The 23836-nt window shown below is 41.8% G+C and overlaps 1 protein-coding gene across 1 annotated transcript; it reads right to left on the reverse strand.

The window, feature by feature from the left end:
* Positions 1–1361: 1361 nt before the first annotated feature.
* LOC107298009 (5'-AMP-activated protein kinase subunit gamma-1-like) lies at positions 1362–21146 on the reverse strand. Its single transcript, XM_015827372.1, has 12 exons — positions 21111–21146; positions 18507–18549; positions 16115–16725; positions 13883–13964; positions 11919–11977; positions 10462–10507; positions 9537–9591; positions 8544–8670; positions 7219–7384; positions 4913–4950; positions 3752–3898; positions 1362–1478 (listed from the first exon to the last, which is right to left on the reverse strand). The coding sequence occupies exons 1-12, from the start codon at positions 21144–21146 to the stop codon at positions 1362–1364; spliced, it is 1527 nt and encodes a 508-aa protein (XP_015682858.1).
* Positions 21147–23836: the final 2690 nt, after the last annotated feature.

Here is a 23836-nt window from a genome sequence, read left to right on the forward strand (position 1 = left end):
TTCCAGCCCCTTTTTTGGATGGAACCTTGTAGCGTAGGCAAGGCGGGTTGTATGACATGTGTGAGTTCTGGCACCTTTTTTTTTTTTTTTTACAAAAAAAAGCACTGGGAATTTCAAGGAAGACGGTGGAAGGTTCCATGGCTTCTTTTCCTAACTGTAACATTGCCATGATCACTTCACCCCAAGTCCCCCATCGCATCCGATCTATTGCAGGCATTCATTCTCAGCTGGCCTTCCACCAGCACTCCTCTCTTACCACTTGTCCCCCATCCTTCCCCCCACTGCGTGGCCATGGTGATTCACCTAGGGCAGGGGTGGGCAACCTTGGCTCTTTTATGACTCGTGGACCTCAACTCCCAGAATTCCTGAGTCAGTTATGCTGACTCAAGAATTCTGGGAGTTGAAGTCCACGAGTCATAAAAGAGCCAAGGTTGCCTACCCCTGACCTAGGGACACTTATTCGCCCAAGGCCACTGGAGAGGCAGAGGCTCATCCCTCAGCGTGTGGATCAGACGGCAGATAACTGTCCCAGGCCATGAATCATCCAGGGATAAGTGTCCCTGGGCGAATAGACTGTGGCCACGCAGTGAGGAGAGGACGGGGGACCAATGGCAGGGAAGGAGTGCTGGCAGAAGGTCAGCTGAGAATGAATGCTCACAATAGGTCAACTGCGATTGGGGACCCTGGGTGAAGTGGGCATACGGCAATTGTCCCAGACCCCTTTGTTACTGAGTATTCATTGTGCACTGCTAGAAATGGATATAATTTATTAGTACTAGGTAAAAATAAAGAAATTCTCTCTCTCTCTCTCTCTCTCTCTCTCACACACACACACACACACACACACAGAGAGAGCTTTCCTGATACATGCTGCTTGGGTTGTTGCCTGGAGCAGAACAATCCAAAACCCTTAATTATCTCTTTTGCCACAAAACCCTGTATTCACTGTGTATTAACGCAATCATCAAATGAATACAAAAACCACAAGGCTAAAAGAAAAGCAACTGAACTTAAAAGCTTGCATTTAATTTTGTTATCCTTCTGTTATCATAAAATTAGAAGATGAGATTCTGTCTTTTTGAATTCCCCCCCCCCCCCAAAAAAAAATATTTCTACATTGCTCCTATAACTCTGCTGCACCGGCCTTCCTTCCAAGCCAGGAGTATGGTGCTAGGTGGAGTAGACATACAGACCTGGCTTGATCAGATGGACATGAGAAACCCAGCAGCAAGTTAAAAAATGAACAGCAGCAGCAGCAGCAGGAAACAGGCTGGAGAGGCCAAGGCCTGGGGCCTACCTGAGCTGGAGAGAAGTGGAGGAAATGGAGGGTGCAAATGGAAGAAGGATGGAGCGTCGACCAGCTAAGAGTTTAGGGCATCGATACCTGCAGGTGTGAGCACCAAGGCTTGGAGAATGTCAGAGAGGGACACGATCCCCCGCGGAGTGTTCTTCTTATCCACCAGAACCAGGCGATGGACCTACCCAATGAGTGAGCCGAACACCATCAAGGCAAAAGTAGGAACAGGACGGTAAAGATGAGTTTTAGATACCAGACAGAAAAGATACCATTCACAGAAGTGAAATTACAGTGTTTAGCACAGTCTGCTTAGGAATTAAGAGCGTTCTGTGGGAAAGGTAGGTGGAAAGTATATAGAAACAAATATGGTGGGGCCTCAGGTAGGCCTTATTGCATCGCTGTCATCTCCAATGGCCTGGAAAAGAGCAGATGCCCTGGCCAAAAGAAAGCAAGGAGTGCTCTTTCTAAGCCAAGTTGTAAGGTTAACAATTACACTTTTTTTAAAAAAAAAAAATGTTGTCCCTGTGTGAAGGAGTTCCTGAAACATCATCCCATGTTTTCTTATATTGCTCTCATTATAAGGATCCCAGCTAGAGCTAATATAGGTAGTGGTTGACTTACAACCATTCGTTTATGACCGTTCAAAGTTACAACGGCACTGAAAAAAGTGACTTATGACTGTTTTCACACTTGCGACCGTTGCGGCATCCTCATGGTCACGTGATCAAAATCCAGACTGTTGACAACTGGCTCATATTTGTGACAATTGCAGTGTCCCAGGGTCACGTGATTGGCTTTTGCGAGCTTCTGACAAACAAAGTCAATGGGGAAGCCAGATTTACTTAACAATGTTACTAACTTAACTGTAATGATCCACTTAACAACTGTGGCAAGAAAGGTGGTAAAATGGGCCAATGTCCCAGGGTCATGTGATCACCTTTTATGATCTTCTGACAAGCGAAGTCAATGGATAAGTCAGATTCACTTAACTGTACTACTAATTGTAGTGATCACTTAACAACTGTGGCGAGAAAAGTCATAAAATAGGGCAGTGGTGGCGAACCTTTTAGAGACCGAGTGCCCAAACTGCAACCCAAAACCCACTTATGTATCGTCAGGTGCCGGGTGGGCATGGCCGAGTGGGTGGGTGTGGTCCCTTGAGTGGGCGTGGCCCATTGGGTGTGCGTGGCTTCGGTGGTAACGGCAGACTGGGTGGGACTAAAAAGTTCAATCAATTCCAACTTTGCAAGATCTTTTTTTTTCCCGCGAGAAGTTGAAATTGACTGATTGAACCTTTTTTTTTTTTTGCACACAGCGGTGGAGGCCTAAAGCAAAAAGGTTTTATAAAACCCAGCTGAAGGCCTAGGACTGGGGTGACGGTGCGTATGCCCATAGAGAGGGTTCTGAGTGCCGCCTCTGGCACCCGTGCCATAGGTTCGCCACCACTGAAATAGGGCAAAACTCACTTAATAGCTGTCTTGCTTAATAACAGAAATTTTGGGCTCAATTGTGGCCATAAGTTAAGGACTACCTGTAATTTCCCATCTAGACAAACCTCTGGATCCATTTTATTTATAGGTTGCTCTCCCATCAAGGATATTTTATTTGTTTTAAAGGGGCTATGTTTTGTTTTATTATTTGTAAAACACACACATTTTGTCACCAATTTTATAACAAGGTTTTACTGTGGTTTTTATTTCCTTTCTCATAATTTGTTTTCTTTTTCAGCTGCTCAGTGTCTATAATAAAGCACTACCACTACTTAAAAGGATGTTCATAGAGGATTGTAAATAATAGTGGTAATAATCAGATGCTTTCACCATATGAGCTTGTATTTGCCATAGCATCTTGCTATATTGTGTATTTGCAACCAATTGTTATTATTAGTTGTTAAATTTATTTGCTGCCTATCTCACCAGGGGACTACTCTAGATGGCTTATAATAATAATAACACCTGTCTATTCCAGGTACTTAAGAAGGATTCAATAGGGAGATAAAATGCAAAATTCAGTCTAAACATCTGACTGACTGCTACCAACCATAATAATAATGCCATAATTTGCATTTTTATGCTTAAATCTTCTTCAGCTGCCAGGAAAGAAAAACAAAAGCTAGAAGTCCAGATATTACAAAAGTTGTCCACACTGGATTAAGAATGTAAAATAAAGATCCATCTGCAGCACCCAAAACACACCCATACATTCTACTGTTTGTAGTCTTTTCCATATGAAAAACAGCTGGCTGGGTGAGCCTAGGATGCTTCTGGAACACCTGTCAATAAAAGTCAGGGGATAGGTGGCAGGATGGTTGGATTAAAACCATACATCAGCCATGACCTAGTAAGCAAAAGGCTTTGGATCTGAAGGACACACATATTGAGGACATTTGGGGAAAGAAGGACATGAATTTACCCAACCCACTGCCCACTCCTGTCTACAATCCTGGAGCCATACCTGTTCTTTGGCAATGCGATCAATGATCTCTTCTAATGTTTCATGGGGATAGCATGTAAGGACCCCTTCTAGGCAGACGGAGCGCTGTTTCAGGGCTTCCCCCACACTAATGTCCAGGTTGTTGTAAGACTTCTGGGCAGCCAAATGCTATGGAGAGCAAGTGGAGAGGAGGAGTTTGAAGGAAAGAGGAAGTAGGGTACTACGGCATTATGGCCACCATGATCTCTCACTGTTAAGCTGAGAGAACACTGAGAGGCACTTTGAATTCTTTGAAGCAAGGCCTTAGCATAATCACCTCATAGTGACACACTAATTCACTGATAGGATAGGTCACATTGAACCATGATTTGCTTAACTATAATTTATTACACAAATTATGATTGGCTGGGCTTCTAACATTTTATGTCACGCCTGACAGCTTTCTGACTTCAATGGCTGGGTTCATCTAATATGATAAGGCAAAATGAAACTAAAAACAATATGTTCTAGTGTGATAAGTAAACCCAGTTGTATATAACAAATTTTCTATGGAAACAAAACTGCCCTAGTAAAAGGATTCATCTAGATCAGGGGTGTCAAACTGCCAGCCTGCAGGCCGGATGCGTCATGGTGAAACCGTGCCCACCCCATTGCTGGCAATGGCAAAAAAGTCACGATACGTCGCGACATGTCACGTGACGTTGCGAGTTTGATACCCCTGATCTAGATCACTGTAGAATTCCATGAATGAGATAGACAATAATAAAAGCCTCATCTGGAGGCATTGTCCTTACACTGCTTCTCTAAAATGCATGAGTTAAAGGCTGTTTCCTATCTTAAAGGTGAACAACATACCTTTCTTATACCATCGGTTAAGAATTGCTGTTTCCCCATCACATAAACATACACATTTTGTTTTGTATGTGAACTCTTGTAGAGTAGTCCTCCTTGGTGTATTTATCCAAAAACTTTGTTCCCAAATAATTTATCTTTAAAATAACAGTTATCTTAGGATTGGGGATTTTTTGCAAAAAAAAAAATAGGTAAAGATCTGTTTGTTTTTTATTTCCCCCCTCCCTTGGATATGGGGCAAATCTTAAATCTGGGAATGACTTTCTTTAAATACAGCACTTCTGTTTATTAGATCATCTGAACCTGAAAGAATAACTGCCCCATACTTACAATCACATCGAAGCGAGAATAGAGGCCAACTACTGCTCCTGTATAAAAAACAGAAAGGAACAGCAGGTCGGGAATCTCTCCAGGTGTAATGAATTAAAGATTACAATGCATGAAAGTTATCACAGAAAAGGTTAACAGATTTTCCTGCAACAAACCTGACAATGAACATGCTTTCACAATTTCATCATGAATTTCCAGGCCTGCCTTACAGCTTGAAGCTAAGAATGGAAAATTAACATTACCAATTTAACCAAGTTATCTCTACTGTATATAGGTATTTTATGAATGAATTCCCTTTTTCAGTATTTGCCAAAGAGGATCTTAGCAACTATTAACAGAGTTAAGGATTGATTTAGCATAAAACAGAGTTAAATTAGATGCATATTCATTAAAATATCGTTGTGCATCTTATTAATCACCATCATCCCAAAACGTTGGAGTTTTTTGAAATTCTGTCATAAAATGACAAAATATCTTTATTTACCTGATAATGTCAGCATTTACAGGGGACAACTTTATTTTTTATGGTATTAAAAGAACAAAAGATTGTTCTGAAATACCTCTATCTTAAAAGTGATAAGCTTGAATCGAGACCGGTGAATGGCAAGCCCCGTGGGGCTTCACATAAGGCTTCAGTCATATATCTGAGAAGACCTATTGAACTAACTGGACTTATTTTAAGCATGGATCCACAGGGTTATTCATTTTTTTTATTTGTATCCTGCTTTTATTATTTTTTTACAAATAATTCAAGGCAGTGAATATATCCAACACACCTTCTTTCTCCTACTGTCTCTACAACAATCTCCCTGCAAGATGGGTTGGGCTGAGAGAAAAAGACTGGCCCAAAGTCACCCAGCCAGCTTTCATGACTTGAATTCAAGATCTCCTTCTTTCTAGACTGGTGCTTTAATCACTAAACCAAACTGGCTCTCATTTATGTTGTGAATTAGCACAAAGTTCTAGCATGCCTCTTTGTAGCAATTTAGTCTGCAACTGGATATCCTGAAGACAGCATCATCACTCATAGGAAGCAAAGGCATAACAAAATGTGATAATACTGGGAAGTTAATATCAAAGGAGAGCAGCCCAAATATAAATCAGCAACAAATTGGAGAGCGCCAGAAATACAGTATAATACTGTACTGAGAGGAGGAAGAAAAGAGGAGATGGACCTAGGCCAGAAAAATAGATTGTAACAAGCATGCTGACTTAGACATGTGCAATAATAAAATATTGGCTAGCTAAGCCTCATAACTATGACAACTCAAATGTAAACCTGCTGTCATAATTGTGGAGGCAGCAAAAAGAGGAAATTATTCAGCTTCTGAATGGTTGGAGAACTGACCATCATAGTTATCCTGGCTTATGACAACACAGATCATTTCTCCAAGAATATGGCTATCAGCTTCAGGGGCTTGTATGAGCCGAAGGTGAACACCTTCCCCAAAGAGCTAAGGTTCTTAGCCATGATTAGAGTCGCCCACTTGGGAATGACAGGGTTTGTACTTAGCACCTCTGGAGGGAGCCAAGTTGGATAAGGTCAATTTACATAATTTCATGAGGCACCTATAGTTACTTTTCTCATTTAGGGATAGAAAACTCTCAAGTTCCAATGATTCTGGGGTACTAGTGGGGGTAACTGCAGAACTGCTAACTGTAATATTTTAATCCAGAATTGTTCCACTCTACTCTGCCTTAGGCAGACCCCACTTGGAATACCATGTCCAGTTTGGAGCATTGAAGCACTCTAAAAGGACATCAACAAACCCCAATAAGTTCAGAGAAGGGCTACCAAGATGGTGACAGGAGTAGAAAGTAAGTCCTATGAGGCCACTTAAAGAAAGTGGATATGTTTAGAGAAAATTGAGAGGAGATATGATATCAGTCTTCCAAATATTTAAATGGCTGTCATACAGAGGAGGGAGTAGGTCTTGTATTTGTCGCCCCATAGGGCAGGAATAGAACCAATGCATTGAAACTATAGAAATGTAAAATTAGGTTACTGTTATTAGGAGAAATTTCTTGCTAATAACCCTAGTAAGCGTGGTCAACTGGTAGAATAGAATGCCTCATGAAGTGAAATATTTCCCATACTAGAAGTCTTTAAACAGAGGCTGGGTAGCCATCCATGTTGAAAGGCTTTAACAGATTTGGACTAGATTTTCCTCTGAGGTACTTTTCAACTTTATGATTCTGTAAAAAGAAAGAGCTGCATTAGCTGCGCTTAAGCATGTGAGAAAGTGGGTCAGAGTTGAAATTGGCATTGCAAAGAGAAGATAAGCAGCCAGAGATTTCTCCCACACCTTTTTCATTAACCACAGGTAGCGCCGAGACTCTGCGATCTACAAAAATCTCCAGAGCTGTATAGACAGGAGCTGAATCTAAGACTATTGCAATGTCACGAAAGGTACCAATGCCCAGCTCGTGGATGGTTTTCTGCAGGAAACGTGGCTTTGGAAGCATGGCTCCCTACAATGAGAAAAAGAGAAGATTATTGTGGAAGCCAGCTCCATCCTTCTTTGCTCACGATGGAGGCACATAGATACAAATGCTTAAAGAAGCAGCAGAGGTCTAGGACAAAAGCATTAATATGCAATATGGATTAACATCTCTTACCACAAGCTTTCAGTCTAAGCATTTCTCTGAATCCAAAAAGCTGCTAAAAGTCAAATTCCCCTGATGTTCTCATTAGCATATAGCAATCTCAGGTATCTTGTTGAGGTCTGCACTTGGAAGCCACTGTTTTAATTCCCACAATGCTCCTGAGTCAGAGTCAGTCTTTGAACAAATGGAAGTTTATGGTGGCAGTTTGTAGCTAACTACATCTGATTCAGAGCAATGATATCTCCAAGGAAGCCTGCAGGATCAACCAGCATAGGAGAGAAAGACACCAAAATAGGAGGGGGTTCATCAAAAGGCAGTAATATTTGCTCTTCCAATATGTCTCCAGATTATTTGCCTAAATAATTCTTCTCCAATGATCATCAACCCAGGTTTTATTTTCCTGGGCCAAAGGGTATGTAGATCTACTTCTGAATCCTTATTCTGCAGCTTCACTGATTGCTTCAGTGACACCCCACTTATTTCTATTGTTCTTCTTCCAAAACATTAGCTTTCTTATAATGAGTTCTCCTAGCTTGATCAAATTCCCTTCAGAGATTAAAATAAAGAAAGACAAAGAATTAATTGGGTCTGGGGAAGAAAAAGAACTCTTTGACCAAGGGTATCCAACCTTGGCAACTTTAAGGCTTGTGGGCTTCAACTCTCAGAATTTCCCAGCCAGCATGACTGGCTGGGGAATTCTGGGAGTTGAAGTCCACAAGTCTTAAAGTTGCCAGGTTTGGACACATCTTTCACAGAAATCATGAAGAGGAACGACCCATCTACAATGCCTTGCCTACAATCCCTAGCATCTTTTCCTATTTCAAATTGTGAACATCTTGAGGGCAGGAAGAGATTTGTGTGCCCGTTTTTGAGCTCAGCCCCCCCAAAACCTTTCTCTCAACATTTTAAAAGCACCATGAGCATTGCCAGTGCATGTTGACAAACAAATCCTTAAGGAAAGAATTCAGCAGAGCCATCACACAGCAGCAGCACTCCAGGCTTCCTAGACCTTCCCAGCACTCACAAAGATATGCAGAAATTTGAGGATGCGCTTGTGGGTCAGGATGTGCAGGACATTCCCCGAGATGGGATCAATCACAGGCAGCCGGTGGATCTTATTCTTAATCAAGGAATAAACTGCATCAAAGAGGCTAGAAGAGAGAGAAAGGAGAGACAAGAAAAGGCCTTGTGATGTTCCTGGGGGGATGGGGATGGGCTTGGAAACTTCCTCATCTCTGGCATTCAGGAGTATGGGCAGGCTTGCTTCAGGATGGAGGAGTACATGAAGGAATACAGCTAAGTTATTCCCTGTTATGGAAAGAGGCTTGGAGTACAGATAGTCCTTGACTCACAACCATTCGTTTAGCGACCATTCAAAGTTACAACTGCACTCAAAAAAAGTGACATATGACTGGCCCTCGCACTGTTGCAGCATCCCCACGGCCACATGATCAAAATTTGGGTGCTTGACAACCGGCCTTTATTTTCAATGGCCGCATCATCCTGGGGCCATGTGATCACCATTTGTGACCTTCCCAGCTGGCTTCCAATAAGCAAAGTTAACAGGAGAAGTTGGAGTTACTTAATGACTGCATGACCCATTTATTAACTGTGGCCAAAAAATATATATATCATAAAGTTTGGATGAAACTCACTCAACTATTGCCTCACTTAGCCATGGAAATTCTGATCCCAGCTGTGGTTGTAAGTTAGGGACTTTCAACTAGGCAGAAATAAATCCTTTTGGGTTAAGAGATGATGGGTAAAGCATCATTTTTTTCTGCTTGTTATCAGCTGATTAAAGCTATAAAGTAACATGGATTCTACTGGGGTACCTCTGACTCTCCTTATGGGGGTTCAGATATCCCACTTTATCAGACGTCTTTCTGATTTCTCTTTGACAGTCACAAAATGACAAGGGTTTTGTGAAGCTTTTTGCATTAGGTGGTGGGAATGAAGGTTGACAAATCTCTTACAAAAAGGATGCTTTCTTGCTCTTGGGAAATGCTTGCCTTACCTTTGGTTTGGAGAAATGTGCACCAAAGGCTTGAAGGAACCCTGCAAATACACCTCTGGAGAGAAAGGGAGACAGTTGGATAGCATATAATTAATGGATGTGTAAATAACTGCAGTTGATAATGTAATAAGGGCAAATTCTATCAACAATAAAAGCTGAGTTTGCCAAATTGCCTTAGTTTATGTGCTTGTATAATTTCTTTATCTTTCAAAAAAAGAATTTAGGATAATAACAGACCAGCACTAGTAGCCTGAAATAACCTCTGGAGAATAATAAAAACTAGACTGTAAGGCCAGCATAGAAAAAGTGAAAGAAGTGTATAGATATAGCATGAAAGAACTAATAGCAATAGCAGTTAGACTTATATACCGCTTCACAGTGCTTTAAAGCCCTCTCTAAGCGGTTTACAGAGTCAGCCTATTGTCCCCCAACAATCTGGGTCCTCATTTTACCGACCTCAGAAGGATGGAAGGTTTCTGTTTTAAATTTTTTTATTAATTTCAAAATAACCCCCCATACAAATATAAACATACATTGATACGACTTCAGTATTATTAATTTTAACATTCAAACGTAAACATACATTAGTATTACAAAGCAGCCCGGCAACACCCCCTCCCTGCGTCCACCCTCTTTTCTCCTCCAATCTTGAGCCAATCTTGAGCCAATGAGAATAGAATGAATAATCATTATAATTATCAATATACAGCCAAATAATATTTATCATTAGCAACCATTTGCTTAGTAAAAGAATATTGGACAATTAGCTCTCAGTTTAAAGAGTGGTTTTAATCTAACATTTAATCTAACATGCATGTAAATCGACATAAATGTATCATTCACATATGCAATGATGTTAACTAATGTTAAAAATGTTAAACTGCATTTATGATATCCAATTTCTCTTAGGGGGTACGCTGCTTACCTCTCCAAGTTTCAATTTTGTGTCCCTCAATCTCGTATATCTGAACCTGGAACAAAGTAATAGTAGTGAATAGGACAGATACCATTGCTGATCGTGTGAGTTTACAATCACTACTATTTGCTATTACTGAATTAGGAAGAAATAATGGATTCAGAAACCATCCATTATTCTTCAGGGCTCCAGTCTGGAACAGTGGAAATAACTCAATCCGGTTCCTATCACTCCAAAGATAATTCATTCCAAACTCAGGGCTTCCAGAGTAAGCTTGGGGAAAAAGGAAAAAAAACTCAGAGCTTACCTACCTTCGGTTTAGTATGGGAAAAACACAGATAGATGTTTCACCAGAATTTAGAATGATGATCTTGCTAGACAAGGCAGATCTTCGTAAATGGAAGATGTATGTCAAATTTCATCATGCAGAGTTTTGAGCTGCATACTTTTTAAGATGTGATTTTTTTTAAAAAAAGTGACTGTTGTTTTGGGATAGACTGTGAAGAAACTTTCAGCAAGAAGAACCTCTGTAATGGGAAGTACCTTTTCTAAGCTTTAGACTGATCTTACAATTCTGCAGGAGAAGAAACTGGATGATAGTGAGGAGGAGCAAATTATATCACTAAGCATCCCTCGTTTCCAAGTTTTTTTCCCCAGCTCCAAAAATACTGAGATTGGTGCGAACAATATTTGAGTGCCAAATATTTGATGACTGTCTCATAATATGCATTTGCTTTCTGTTGCTTCAAGTGATCTGACCAACAGGTTTCAAATTTTAAGATACGTATTTCAGAATATTTAAAGCATAAATATTAAAGAGAACGCCTCAAAAGTATGAGTTACTTGGAACACACTGTTTGAGAGCAAGAAGGACCCTCATTTTTTTAAGCCAGCCATTCAGTACTGGCTTCTTGGGCTTATGGAAGTGGGATGGATTGGATAACCTTCAAAGGCCCTTCCTGTTCACCTGAATGAGAACCCAACAGTGTGACTTCACATTGTTCTTGGAAATGGCTCTATGGCTAGCTGATATGAAAAGACAAATAGGTTGACTCTCAATAAATATGTTGAGTAGACATGTATTATATAATTATAAATTTTTCCCCCAAGTTCCGTTTCTAAAGCGTTTAGGAACACTTCAGATTTTTCTAAAACATTTATTTTTAAACACACTAATATTTCACTAACAGTTGTATTTACCATGTCAATGAATATTTATTCTAAAAACTGCTCATAGGCCAATGAAAAACAATTTGTGCTGTGTCCATTTTCAAACTTTTTTGTTCACCTACCCATTTTTCCAGCTGAAAGGCTCAACTCTTAGAATCCCAAATCTGGAACAGCTCATGCCTGCAACTTAATTTTAGGTGGTTCTCCCAATTTGTTTCCTCTCTTCTTCTCTCCAGTCCCCTGAAAGAAACTGTCTAAAGCCACTTTTCTCCAGATTTGAGAAGATGAAAACTCACCAGAGGGGATCGATAATAGCGATGTAAGATATTAATAAAATCAGTGATGGTCAGCATCCCTGCAGGAGAGGAGGTAAGAGAAGGAATGAATGACACTTATACACACCCAGCGGTTGCAGGAAATGGGCTACAGGCTACAAGCTGCAGGAATTAACAAAACCTACATTACGTGTGGCTTCTTATAGTCAATAATGCCCCCTTCCCTTGCTGATTTCCACATCTCTACACTCCCATTGATTTATCCCTTCCTGCTGCCATTAGTATGGAGTGCTATCCATTTTTCCTATCCCATAGCCGCTAGCCATCAAAGCGGTAGGGTAGGGGAAGAGTTTGAATGATCTAACTAGAGATATGTTAGAACTCACAGGTCACAAGTTGCACATGGGCCCCTGGGACCCATGATTGAAATTTGGGAACAAAACACAAATTTGGCAACTTATTCTTTCTTATATCTATTGAAATAAAATAAGTGTATCCAGTTTTCTCTAGACTTGACAGACCTATTTTGTTGAGCAAGTATCTTGCTTCCTTTCCACCCCATAGTTTTGTAAATACTACATTTGCAATCTTTTAAATAAATGTGTGTGTGTATTTAAAATGTTGCTTGGTCCTACCTTAACTGAAGCAGGCACCAATGCATGAGGCAACAAAATGGACCCAAAATATTAAAGTTGATATTTTAAAGGCTTAAAGGTGCAATTCAAAGTATTGGTGATCACCTTTAAAGCCCTTCATGGCATGGGTCCAGGTTACTTGAGAGACCGTCTCACCCTACTGGGATTGGCCCATTCCACTCATGCCGGCAGAGGAGGCGTGTTGTGAGTACTGTCAGCCCGATTGTTCCGGCTGGCAAGATCCAGGAGGAGGGCCTTCTCTGCTGTTGCTCCTGCCCTCTGAAACATCTTGCCCCTCTCCAATGTGAGGTTGGCCCCAACCCTCCTATCTTTTTGTAAGGGGCCTAAAGACGGGGAGGAACAGCACAATGGGGGTGGTTGATTGAGTAATAACAGATCCTACCTCCCCTCCACTCTGCCCCCCGTCCTCCCCACGTGTCCTTGGTTTTAATGCCTGATTTGAACTTTTTATATTTTAGCCTCCCAGAATTACCCTATGGTAAGATGGGTGGCCAATAAATTTTATAAATAAATAATAAAACAGTAACGTTTTATAAATAAAATTATCCACAAGTTGGCAGTAAGGTGAAATTACAATGTGATTTATAGCTCTCTCAAAGGAAAGTGCTACAGTGAAAGTAAGCATCTAAAACCGCCTGCTCCAGTTCCAGGAAAAATGTGTCCAAATATGTCCAGAGCCAGTTCATGTACCGTAATCAGTTTCCTTCTAAGGAAGACAGAATTATTCTTTTTACAAATATGACTGTGAATGGTAGGTTCCTGTGCATTTGATTTCACGCTGGATTTACTGATGGGATTACCAGGGAGGCTGCATGTTGTTTTACACGAGGTCAGTGCTGCCAGCGCTACCTCTAAAAGAAAAACATTTGTACAGGGAAGGCGTGTAATCTCTCTGGCAGCCATAGCACAAATAATCACAGTGAGGAAAAGCCCAGCGGCCAGATGGGTACGAGTGGTTCTGCAGTAGGCCAACTATTGCTCAACAGATCTCTGAAGGTTCCTTCTCCATAAACCATGGGTTATGTGGATGAGTGATCTGATGCCAGCTTAAGAAGGAAAACACTATGTTCATGCCTGGCCATTTTACCAACTTTAATCTGTCTCTACGGCAAGTTGCCATGAAGCGAAGATCCATTGTGAGGACATGTCCTCGGCAAGCATTTCATGCTGTGGCAAGCAGGACTTGTGGATAAGCCTTAAAAATTTCTGCATGCATCAAATTCTTCCTTCTTGACTCTCCTTAATACAGCCTGAAATGGGTGGCAGTCCCAATTCCCCTCTTCATCTTTGCCATGCCCAACTGCTGCTGTATTCAGTTGCATCACTTACCCACAAAGCACTGCTGCTTGCTGTCCCAAAGAGGAGCGGCTCGCACCCCATTAGCCACCAGGGCCAAGAACGCCTTTTTAATCTGGGACAAGAGACAGAAATCAAATTGACTGGGGCTGTATTCTGTGCCCCACGCCATACTCTGTCTCCCTAGGGCAGGGCCGTCAAACTTGCCACGTTACGTGATGTGTCGCGATGTAGCGCAACTTTTTCCCCATTGCCGGAACTGGGGTGGGCACGGTTTCAGCATGATGCATCCAGCCCACAGGCCGGCAGTTTGACACCCCTGCCCGCGGGAATAACTGATTGAACCTTGCACAATGGACAAGGAAAGATCTACTCCAGGGATTATTCTGCATTTCTCTGCTTTGATAGAGTAAAAGGGAAAGAAGGATCATCTCACTAAAACTGGTGAAGTAGTCACCTCTAACACAACATTCTGGTCAATTCAGGGAATTTTCATGCAGAACAACCAGGAACAGCTATATTCTTGTGAACCAGCTATGCCCTTATTTTACAGCTTTTGCTCACATTAAATTAATCATGTTGTAAATATGCTCAAGTTGATTCTTTGTAGAATAATTTCCAGTGAGCCTGAGATTGTACCAAAGATGGAGGCTATATTTTGTCTCTTTATAACAATGTTCTCACGTGCAAGCTTTCCCTTCCCAATGTGAATGAGGGACAAGTTTTGCAGCAGCATTTAAAAAAAGATGTAACCAAGATGACAGCAAGCCCACCACTTCCTCATCCTAGCCACCTAAACACCACTATAATTTATCTTCGTGGATGTCCTTGTAACTATTCAGAAGCTATAGATCAGTGATGGCGAACCTTTTAGAGACCGAGTGCCCAAACTGCAACCCAAATTCCATTTATTTATCGCTGGGTGCCAGGTGGGCGTGGCCCACTGGGTGGGCGTGACTGTGGTGGTCATGGCAGACTGGGTGGGTGTGGCCAAGGTGGATGTGGTCACCTCGATGTTGTTTGTGGGGAGGGACACCTGTGGGGGCCAGGCAGGTTTGGGGGAGATTCAGGGGATCTGGCAGGTGGGGCAGTGGGCAGGAGGCTCGTCCTGCGGGGTGAGGCGAGGCAAGGCGAGGCAGGGCGGGGGTGCCATTGTTGCAGGGCAAGGTGAGGCAGAGGCCAGGGTGGCTGCTGCCTGACACCATCGGCCCTGCATACAGAGGCCAGTGAGTGCATGGGAGCCGACAGTGTCCGTCAGCAGCCACAGCCTGCCGGCCCCTCGACTGGCAAACTCTGGGGCTCCGCAGCCTGCCACCAGCAGTTCAGAGAAGCCACCTCTGAGCTGGACAGACGGCCGACAGCTGAGGAGGCGATGCAGTGGGTCGTGCCTGGGAAAAGGAGAGCACGCGAGGCCAGGAGGGATGGGACGGGGGGGGAGGGAAACCAGCCATGCTGGAATGTATCTGGACACATGGGACCTCGGCGAGTTAGCGGGTGGCTGGTTGAAGAGGACGGTTGCCATCTCCGGAGCATGGCGCACGTGCCCACAGAGAGGGCTCTGAGTGCCGCCTCTGGCACATGTGCCATAGGTTCCCCACCACTGCTATAGATGGTTCAAAATGCAGTTACTTGTTTGATAATAAGTTATGCTTCATGTACCCATGGAACACCACTATTGCAAGAGCTGCATTGGTTGTTGGGAAGCTTCTGGGTTCAATTCAAGGTGCTGCTTATAACATACAAAGCCCTCCAAATATCTAAGAGGGCACTTGCTTTTGAGTAGAATGCAGCCTTCTGGAAAATGCTGGAGGGTAGAGCAGATCAAGCTTCTGTTTCAAGGGTGTCAACAAGAGAAACCCATAAACATCCCTTCTTTCTTATGGCTCCCCTCCTAGGAACAACCTATGTGCAGAGACAAAGATGACTCCATCCTTGCTGATATTCAGAAGGTGGTCAAGACCTAGCTCTTCCATAAGGCCCTGGGGAATAGAATGGAAGTATGAATATACAGCAGCTATTCCCAAAGTTGAAATGAGGATGAGCCTTTACACTATATGGCATATTTTTAAACCTAATTTATATTAGAGCATTGTTAGCCACTTAAAGAGTCTTTGGACTGAAGCAGCATATAAACTCAAGTTTAAGTAAATAAGATACCAAGATACCAAGCTCCCAGCAGACTCAGACATAAATATAATCACATAGCAATACTCCCTCACTCCCTCCTTTACTACATGGTTCACAAAACATCTGTATTCTCCTTACCTGCAGAGTGGTCTCAAACACTACCAGTTTGGAGCTGGTGGGAATAGCATCATAACAGCGATGACTCCGCATGAATTGCATATAGATCTCAGCATCTGGGCCCAGGAACTCAATATCAGGACCAAATCCAAGAATTTCACAGTCAAGGGAAATGACATCATCATCATCTTCCTGTTTGCCTTGTTCGAGCTTTGTGTCCTCTGATGTTACTCCTGTGCTGGGACCCAACACTAGGCCTTTGTTAAACTGACCTGTAACTTCTGGAATCCGTGTGGTTGCTATGGTACTCCAATCCTTAATCCTACCCTGGGGCATCATGCCATTGCCTGCTCCATCATTGCTGTGAGCCCTGCCCACCTCTTTCGTCTCTGAATGGGTTGACTTGAAATCCAATTCAGCAGCAATGGCATCTGCAGCTGTCACTTTGCCAATGTGTGTTGCAGTCTCAGCATCAGTTGGCTCAGGATCCCGCCTCTCAGTTCTGCCATCTGCTACTACATTTGTCAAAATCAAATTCACTTCTTTGTCACTGGCAGTCAAATCCTTGGCTTCCTGTACAACAACATTGGCTTTCAAAGCAGATTCCTCAATGTCCAGAGATGAGGCGGGGCCTAGTGGGCAAGCATTGTAAATCTAAACATTGAAAGATCTTTGACAAATGAAAATAAGTCATGTTGTCCTTTTGAACCAAGCCAAAGTCCCTCCACCTCATTAAGTTTATAGTTATGATGTTGACTCATATAAAGCTGCAAGCATGCATATGCTGGGCTGAAATTAATTCTGCAAAGAAGCAAGCCTAAACTTGCAGCAATTATAATTATACTGACCATCACTCATTTATATATTCCACCTGACCATACTCACATTAGAGAATAAATACTCACTTCATTTATTATTATGGTTTGTTGCACAGTCAGTCAGATGTTCAGAATGGATGTGGCATTTTTATCTGCCTACCGAGTCCTTCCCAAAGACCTGGGATAGGCAGATATGGATATCTGATAGTGTTGTAGATATTGTTGCAGCATATAAGATGTTTTGAGTAAAGCTGTCTTTTGCAATTGACTGATGATTGTCAATGCCAATGGTGTTCAAACGGTGCTCCAATTATTTTGGGATTGCACCCAAGGTGCCTATTACTATTGCTTTGCTCTATTTTATCATTCTATTTCTACTTGCAGGTCTTTGTATTTTGTTTCTTCTCCAATTCCTTGTCCTCTGTTCTGCTGTCTCCAGGTAATGCTATGATGATTATTATTATTACAAATAACAGAAAACCATAGATGAACTGACATCAATTTAAGGTTATCTGTAGGCATTCTCTTATTATAATAGGACAGGTATGGAATATATTAAGAAAAAATATTTTTACCGAAGGGAAGAAAGTTTATCTAATTGCTTCTAAAAATTGGCAGCGAGAGAACTGTATACTGATGAATACATGTCTATGACACTTGAACAACTTTATTAAGTAATCCTTGGCTTACAACCATTTGTTCAGTGATTATTTGAAGTTATGGTGGCACTGAACAATGATGCTTATGATGGGTCCTCATTGTTCTCGCCATCACAGCATCCCCACAGATGCATGATTGTAATCCAAGTGTTCAGCGCCCAGATCATGATTATGATATTGCAACAAGTTGCGGTTATGTGATCACAATTTCCAATGTTCCCTCCTAGCTTCCCACAAGCAAAGTCAATGCAGAAGCAGCAGAAAATTGAAAGTCACATGAGGTCCTCACGTAACAACCTATACAGTCCTCATTTTATGATGGCAACAGGGATTGCTGGAATTGTCATCACTAAGCAATGTAGTCACATGATGTTGGACTTTATGACATCACTTAGTGGCAGCAATTTCAGTCCCAATTGCTATCGTAAATGGAGGACTAGATGTATAATCTCCATTGAATACCCATTGAGATAGGGCACCATTATTCCTCTTTGACAGAAGGAAAACAAAGGCTGCAAAATATTTGGATTTGGCAATGTTACCCAAGAAACCTAAACTTTTAACAAACCAAGAACCTAAACCTGAACGTGAATTTTGAATCCAGTTAAGGTAAAAAATATCAGTTGATTTGTTTGGAATGGAATGCGATAAGTAGCAACCAACCCAAATTCTCTATACGAAAACTACAAGATTATTTCAGATAGGAGAAAATTAGCATCGGGATATTGTGGAGAACAAGAGAGCAGTATTAAGCTAAATAGAAAACATCCTTGCTACGTGGAGTTGTCACATAGTGCTAAACAGTGGGTACTCTAATATGATTAGCAGTTTTAGAAGACCCCCCCAAAGCAGGCAGTTAGTATCCACTTAATATTCCCTGGCACAAAGACCTTCAATTAGCATCAGCTGAGTTGAAAGTGGACAAATACCACTCACCTGTTTCTTCCTGATGCTGGAGGCCATTGTTCAGTGATGGTATCTGAGGGGCCAGGGAGAAAAGGACAGAGTTAAACAGGGTTTGGTTACATCTGTGCTCAGTGCAGCTTTTAGGATCTGAATGCTACAGAGCTGAACCATATACTGTAAATCTTCACGACGAGAGGAAATCCTGTTTTTTCACCCAGGTCTATGAAACCAATCCAAGTTAAATAGCAATAGGATTTTTTTAAAATCAAAACAAAAGTGACAGCCCTCCTTTATTTTGCAAATAAGCCTTTCGGGTATTTCCTTGCATGGGTCTATTTCCTCCATCACACCACTTCTTGGAAATATTGAACACAGAGGAGAAGGCAGAAGCTTGTATCTTGGACAGATTCATAATAAATCCCCAAGGAGGACATAAGGCCACCCAGACCAAGTTATGTATTCAAATCCTATCACTTAAAGAAAGCTATATGCCACTGATATATATATAAGAGACCCGGAACTTTAGGCTCATGGGGCCTTGAGAAAAGTTCCTTCCTGAAAGGTCTGACCCCAAGGCTCCCTCCAGAAGTAGGCATCATTTTGGGAGTGGCTGGGCATAATGAATTATCTGTCCATAGATCATCTTTGGGAAGGAGAGCCAGCCAGTCCACCCCTCAGCCTCCCTATACAGTAGGGAGATCATACAGTAGTCTTTTCAGAGCATCCACAATTCATTGCAGCCACTCCCAAAATGGCACCTGCTTCCAGGACAGCACAACAGGATCTCTGCGTAAGGAAGATAGAGTTAGCATGATAGAGTTGCTGTTTACCAAAGATGATCCACGGAAAAGCTAAGTGGACCCAGTCATGATGGGGTTGCGGAGAAAGGTGTGGAACCCAGCAGGGTGGGAAACAGGCCTAAGATCTGCAGGGACCCAGCAGCTCAGGATGGGGGGAAAGATAGGTGGAGCCGGGATGCTACACTGTTCCTACAGTCGGTCATAAGGGCAGGCGATTACCAAGGGCCTGAATTTGGTTTACTTGACCATGGGGGTGCTACAGCAGTCGTAACTTTGGGCAAGGGTCACAAGTCTCTTTGTTCAGCACTGTCATAATTTTAAACAGTTGCTGTAATAGGAATGGGATTCAGATGCTAAGTTAACCTGTCTTCATTTAGTCAGCAATGAAATGGTTAAACTAGTAGTTGACCAACCTGCTAGTTCAACCAGTTAAAGTATTGTGATAACAACCAGTTAAATGTGCAGACTTGTAATATATTAAAAGGGATAATTTTGGATATATTTGTCTATTTATAAAAATAATAAAGGTGAGATACAAATAAATAAAAAATAAGGCAAATGTCATGAGGGAGGGTGATTTCATATTATAAAACCATCATTCCCACACACTTGGGTAAGACATTATTTTTCTGAGATAAAGCATGTTTGATGCTACACAATTGCATTGGCTTTGTTTAAAACTGTTTTATTTTTAGTACTGTTAAAGGGTACACAATATTATATTAGATGAGACTGAAATATAAAATTCATGAGTTAAGAAGCACCTGGAATATAAAATTCTTTGACGTACCAAGAACTTCTACTCACTATCCTTGAGCCAGCAGAAAACAGTACCTGCATGAAATTTGCTCTCCCTCTTACTAATACCTATTTTGCCATTATTCCTTGGACTTCTCTCCAAGGAACTGAGTGATAGTACCTAACAGATTTTACACCTTGATGCCATTCTTGTATAGAATTAGAAGGAAACTTCTCCTTTATTTGGTTGATATTGTACAGTTGTTCAAGGTGGTGTACCCTCTTTTTCCTTACAACAATCCTGGGAGGTTGGAACAAGTGTGGAAATGCCCCATTGCTAGGCACATTGATTGGTTGGTTGGATGTATATGGCTTCCCATCTTCAACTGCCACAACAATAAAAACTACCCACTAATGCTCTGCTTCTCCCATCCCAGGCTTTACTGCTTAGTATATATTACATTCCATTAGAGTCAGTTCTTCACCAGCACCAGAAAAGGAGCTTGTAGAAAGAAAAGTAAGAAGAAGATATATCTAGAATTTTTTTTAAAAAAACAAATCAGGCAGGGTTAGAAGGGAAGGAGGAGGAGGAGGAGGATACATCTCCAGAAATAAATACAGAAAGCAGGAAGGCTGTGGGGTGGGGGTAGAAAGGAAAGGGGAAATTTATGTGCACCTAATGAGAAATTTGACACACAGACCACCAGTCAGCATATTAAGCTACAAGGTGTTTCAGTAGCAGCAAAGCCGGCGAGGCCCATTCGGGAAGCAGGGTGGGATTCAGAGAGGAAGTTCGCGCGGTGCAGTTGCTCCCTGTTGTACACAAATCTGTTTCAGAGCTGAACCTTGGCGAGAGATTTGGGGGCTCAGCTGTCAAGTCCTATGGCTATTAACCCTATCTTGGCCTCGCTCTCCGAGCAGCAGAAAGCGGCTGTGGATGGCAATGTTGACGGCAGGAAGCGCCCCGGGCAGGCAGACAGACAGACATTTGGAGTGATCGCTGCGAATCCTTTCTCTGGGCGGGACGGGACCGATCCCGGAGCCGGCGACTTGCCTTTTTTGTGGGACTGTCAGCCACCGCCCGCCAGCGCCTTACCTGCTCCAAGGCCTGGGCCGCTGCCGCTTGCTCCATGTCAGCAGCTTCTATTTGGAGCAGCTGGCCCAGGCGGCTTTAGTATCACGTCCGCTGCGGGCGGGGAGGGGGGAAGAGAGGAGTGACAGCGGCAGTGGTGCCAGGAATCGTCTTCAGCTAGAAGCCATCCTGCCCCGAGTTGAAGGCACCGCAAAGGCCGAGTCTTTTTTTTTTTATTTATTTAACAAAGTTTCTCTGCATTTATAGCTATTAGGCAGACAATCTGCAGGAAATACTCCAGGCACCCCCGGCTGCTGCTGAGAAAGTAGCTTTCGCACCAGCCTGCTTCTATTTTTCTTTTGTACTCATCAGTACGCATTGCATCATCTAGTGATTTTATCAAACATTTAGATAAGCTACATCAGTTGAGTGTTTCCTGTTCTGTGCTCCTATTGAATTGTAGGCACTTTGTTCATGCTATCATTTGCCACCCTGTGCAAGAGAATGGGGGAGGATTTCAGGAAAAGATCTAATTCTGGTGAACTTGAACTCATTCAAAAATGTGTCTTTCGGAATAAAGTTTGATTTCAAAGCCTTTATTGTCATAGTTTGAACACAAGTCTCGGTGTGGCTGTTAAGGATAACTGAAAGGCTATTTTATATGGAATACTGTACCAGCATTGTATAGTGAATATCTGTGAATCTGAACATTTCTGATAATGCATCAAGATTTATGTTAAGCAGATTTTCCCATTCTGTTCTGGCTCAGGACAAATTGGATACGTGTTTTAATTGGAAAATTACCTGGGAAAGTGTAACCTATCTTTATCTACCATCTCATGCAAAACCTTTCTTTGCCCCCCCTCCCAAAGTCTGTAAATTTAAAGAATGGGGTTTTTTTTTCTGCATCTCTTTGCAGAATCTGCTCATTTTACTGAACCTTGTAGGAACTGAAGGAGACATCCTGCAGTTAGTTTCTCCTCAAGTTTCCCCCCTCCTCCAAAAAACCCCCAAAGGCCAAGTTGTATTGTAGTGTTTTAGGAACTAAACCAGTACAGTTCAGAGGGACACTTCCTTGTATATATGGGACAGGCTCAGGAGGAAGGCAAAATAAATACAGGTAATCACATTTTGAAAAGATATAGGGACTCTGAGGGGCAAATAGAGGAGTATCCATTTTATTTTGCCTTCATCCCCAAAGCCTGTTTATGCCATAAAATGACTGACCATTAGGATCAGGCACTTGCATTAAGTTTCTCACCATTTTCTTTCACAATGAATATTCAACTTCTATTATTCTTTCACTCTCTTACATACTCATTTTAAAACAGCAAAACAAATGCTAGTTAACTGGATCAAAATAGATATTTTCATTAGAACTAGCCATGCTAACCAGACTGAAGCTAGTTCACAACTGTCTTCAAAGAACTGCAATTTGTTTTTTTTACCCGTTTGTGACATTTAATAAATGGGGAAAGAATTGCAAAATGCAGAACATTCTTTGGAGAAGAGGTCAATCCAGAAACCAAATGGTTTTATGCCTTGTAATGTCAGATTTTCACATACTGAAACCACCCCAGAAAAATAAAGCTAGTTATGGACGTTTCTGTATGCTACAGTAAACGATTCAGATTTTTGATGATGAGGAATATAAAGCATTATAATATGGCCTTATAGTAAATCAGATCATTGTGCCATACACCCTACATTTTCTTACATATTTTTTTACACCTATTATTAGTCCCACATTGCATGATCAACAACTTTGTAATCTGGCAGTTCTGGGAACTCTACTCCCAACGACTAAAGAACAAAGGCTGAATTAGAAAAGGGAACCTCTGGATATTGCTGAAGATTCCCAGTATCTTTCAACACTATGATTTCCAGAGTTTCTAAAAGCTGCAGTTGAACAATTATGCCCACTGTTGATTGGGAACTTCTCAAAATTTCAACACCTCAGAACTACTGGAACTTTATAGTTGAATTTGGGATTTTGTAGATGCAAACTGGGCTTTCTACCACTGGGCTGAAGGGACAAATTTATCTAGAAATGCACTGCTTGTTTCCAAGATCTCAGCCATGTCAACTATGTAAGAGTTGTAATCACGTAATTCAAACAGCCCAAACTCTTAGAGATAATAGCAATAGAGAATAGAATCTGAGCTGTTAAAACCAAGAAACAAGATAGTTGTACAGGCCAGACAGAATGGGGGAGGAATGCTTGTTTGTTAGTAATTACCTAAGTTACGAGGAAGGGTGGTAGTGGTTGGAAGACCTTAAGATAGCTCAGAGAGCTGTCAATCTGGGGGACTCCTTAGGTCACCCCAAAAGGCTTCTCCCCTTTCACACTTCTACCAAGTTAGCTCTTTTAGGTCATCTGATACAATCAAATAAGTCAGACTAGTTCACAAGTGATCATTGCTGTGGAATTTGAGAGGGTCACTTATATATCAACATCATATAATTCCCAGGAAAGGAGGCTTGGTACCAAAAATTCATTGTAGGGCAATGACCCATTGGCTATTCCTAACAGAAGACATTTGAGCCTTTCTTGTTTATGCATCTGGCAGAGAGAAGAGAGAAGCTGTGGCCAATACATTTCCCTCATCAACGTGGTTATTCAACAAAACAGATTTTAATAAAAAAAACCCAGCATATCTAGTCTCAGCAGCTGTCTAGATTGTTTTGATACATATCAAAGGGCAGGTTAAACATCTTCAAGTCTCACAAAGAGTTGTGATTTCTCTTGG

This window comes from Protobothrops mucrosquamatus, unplaced genomic scaffold (assembly GCF_001527695.2).
Source record: "Protobothrops mucrosquamatus isolate PMUCROS unplaced genomic scaffold, P.Mucros_1.0 scaffold3653, whole genome shotgun sequence".
Classification (NCBI taxonomy): Eukaryota; Metazoa; Chordata; class Lepidosauria; order Squamata; family Viperidae; genus Protobothrops; species Protobothrops mucrosquamatus.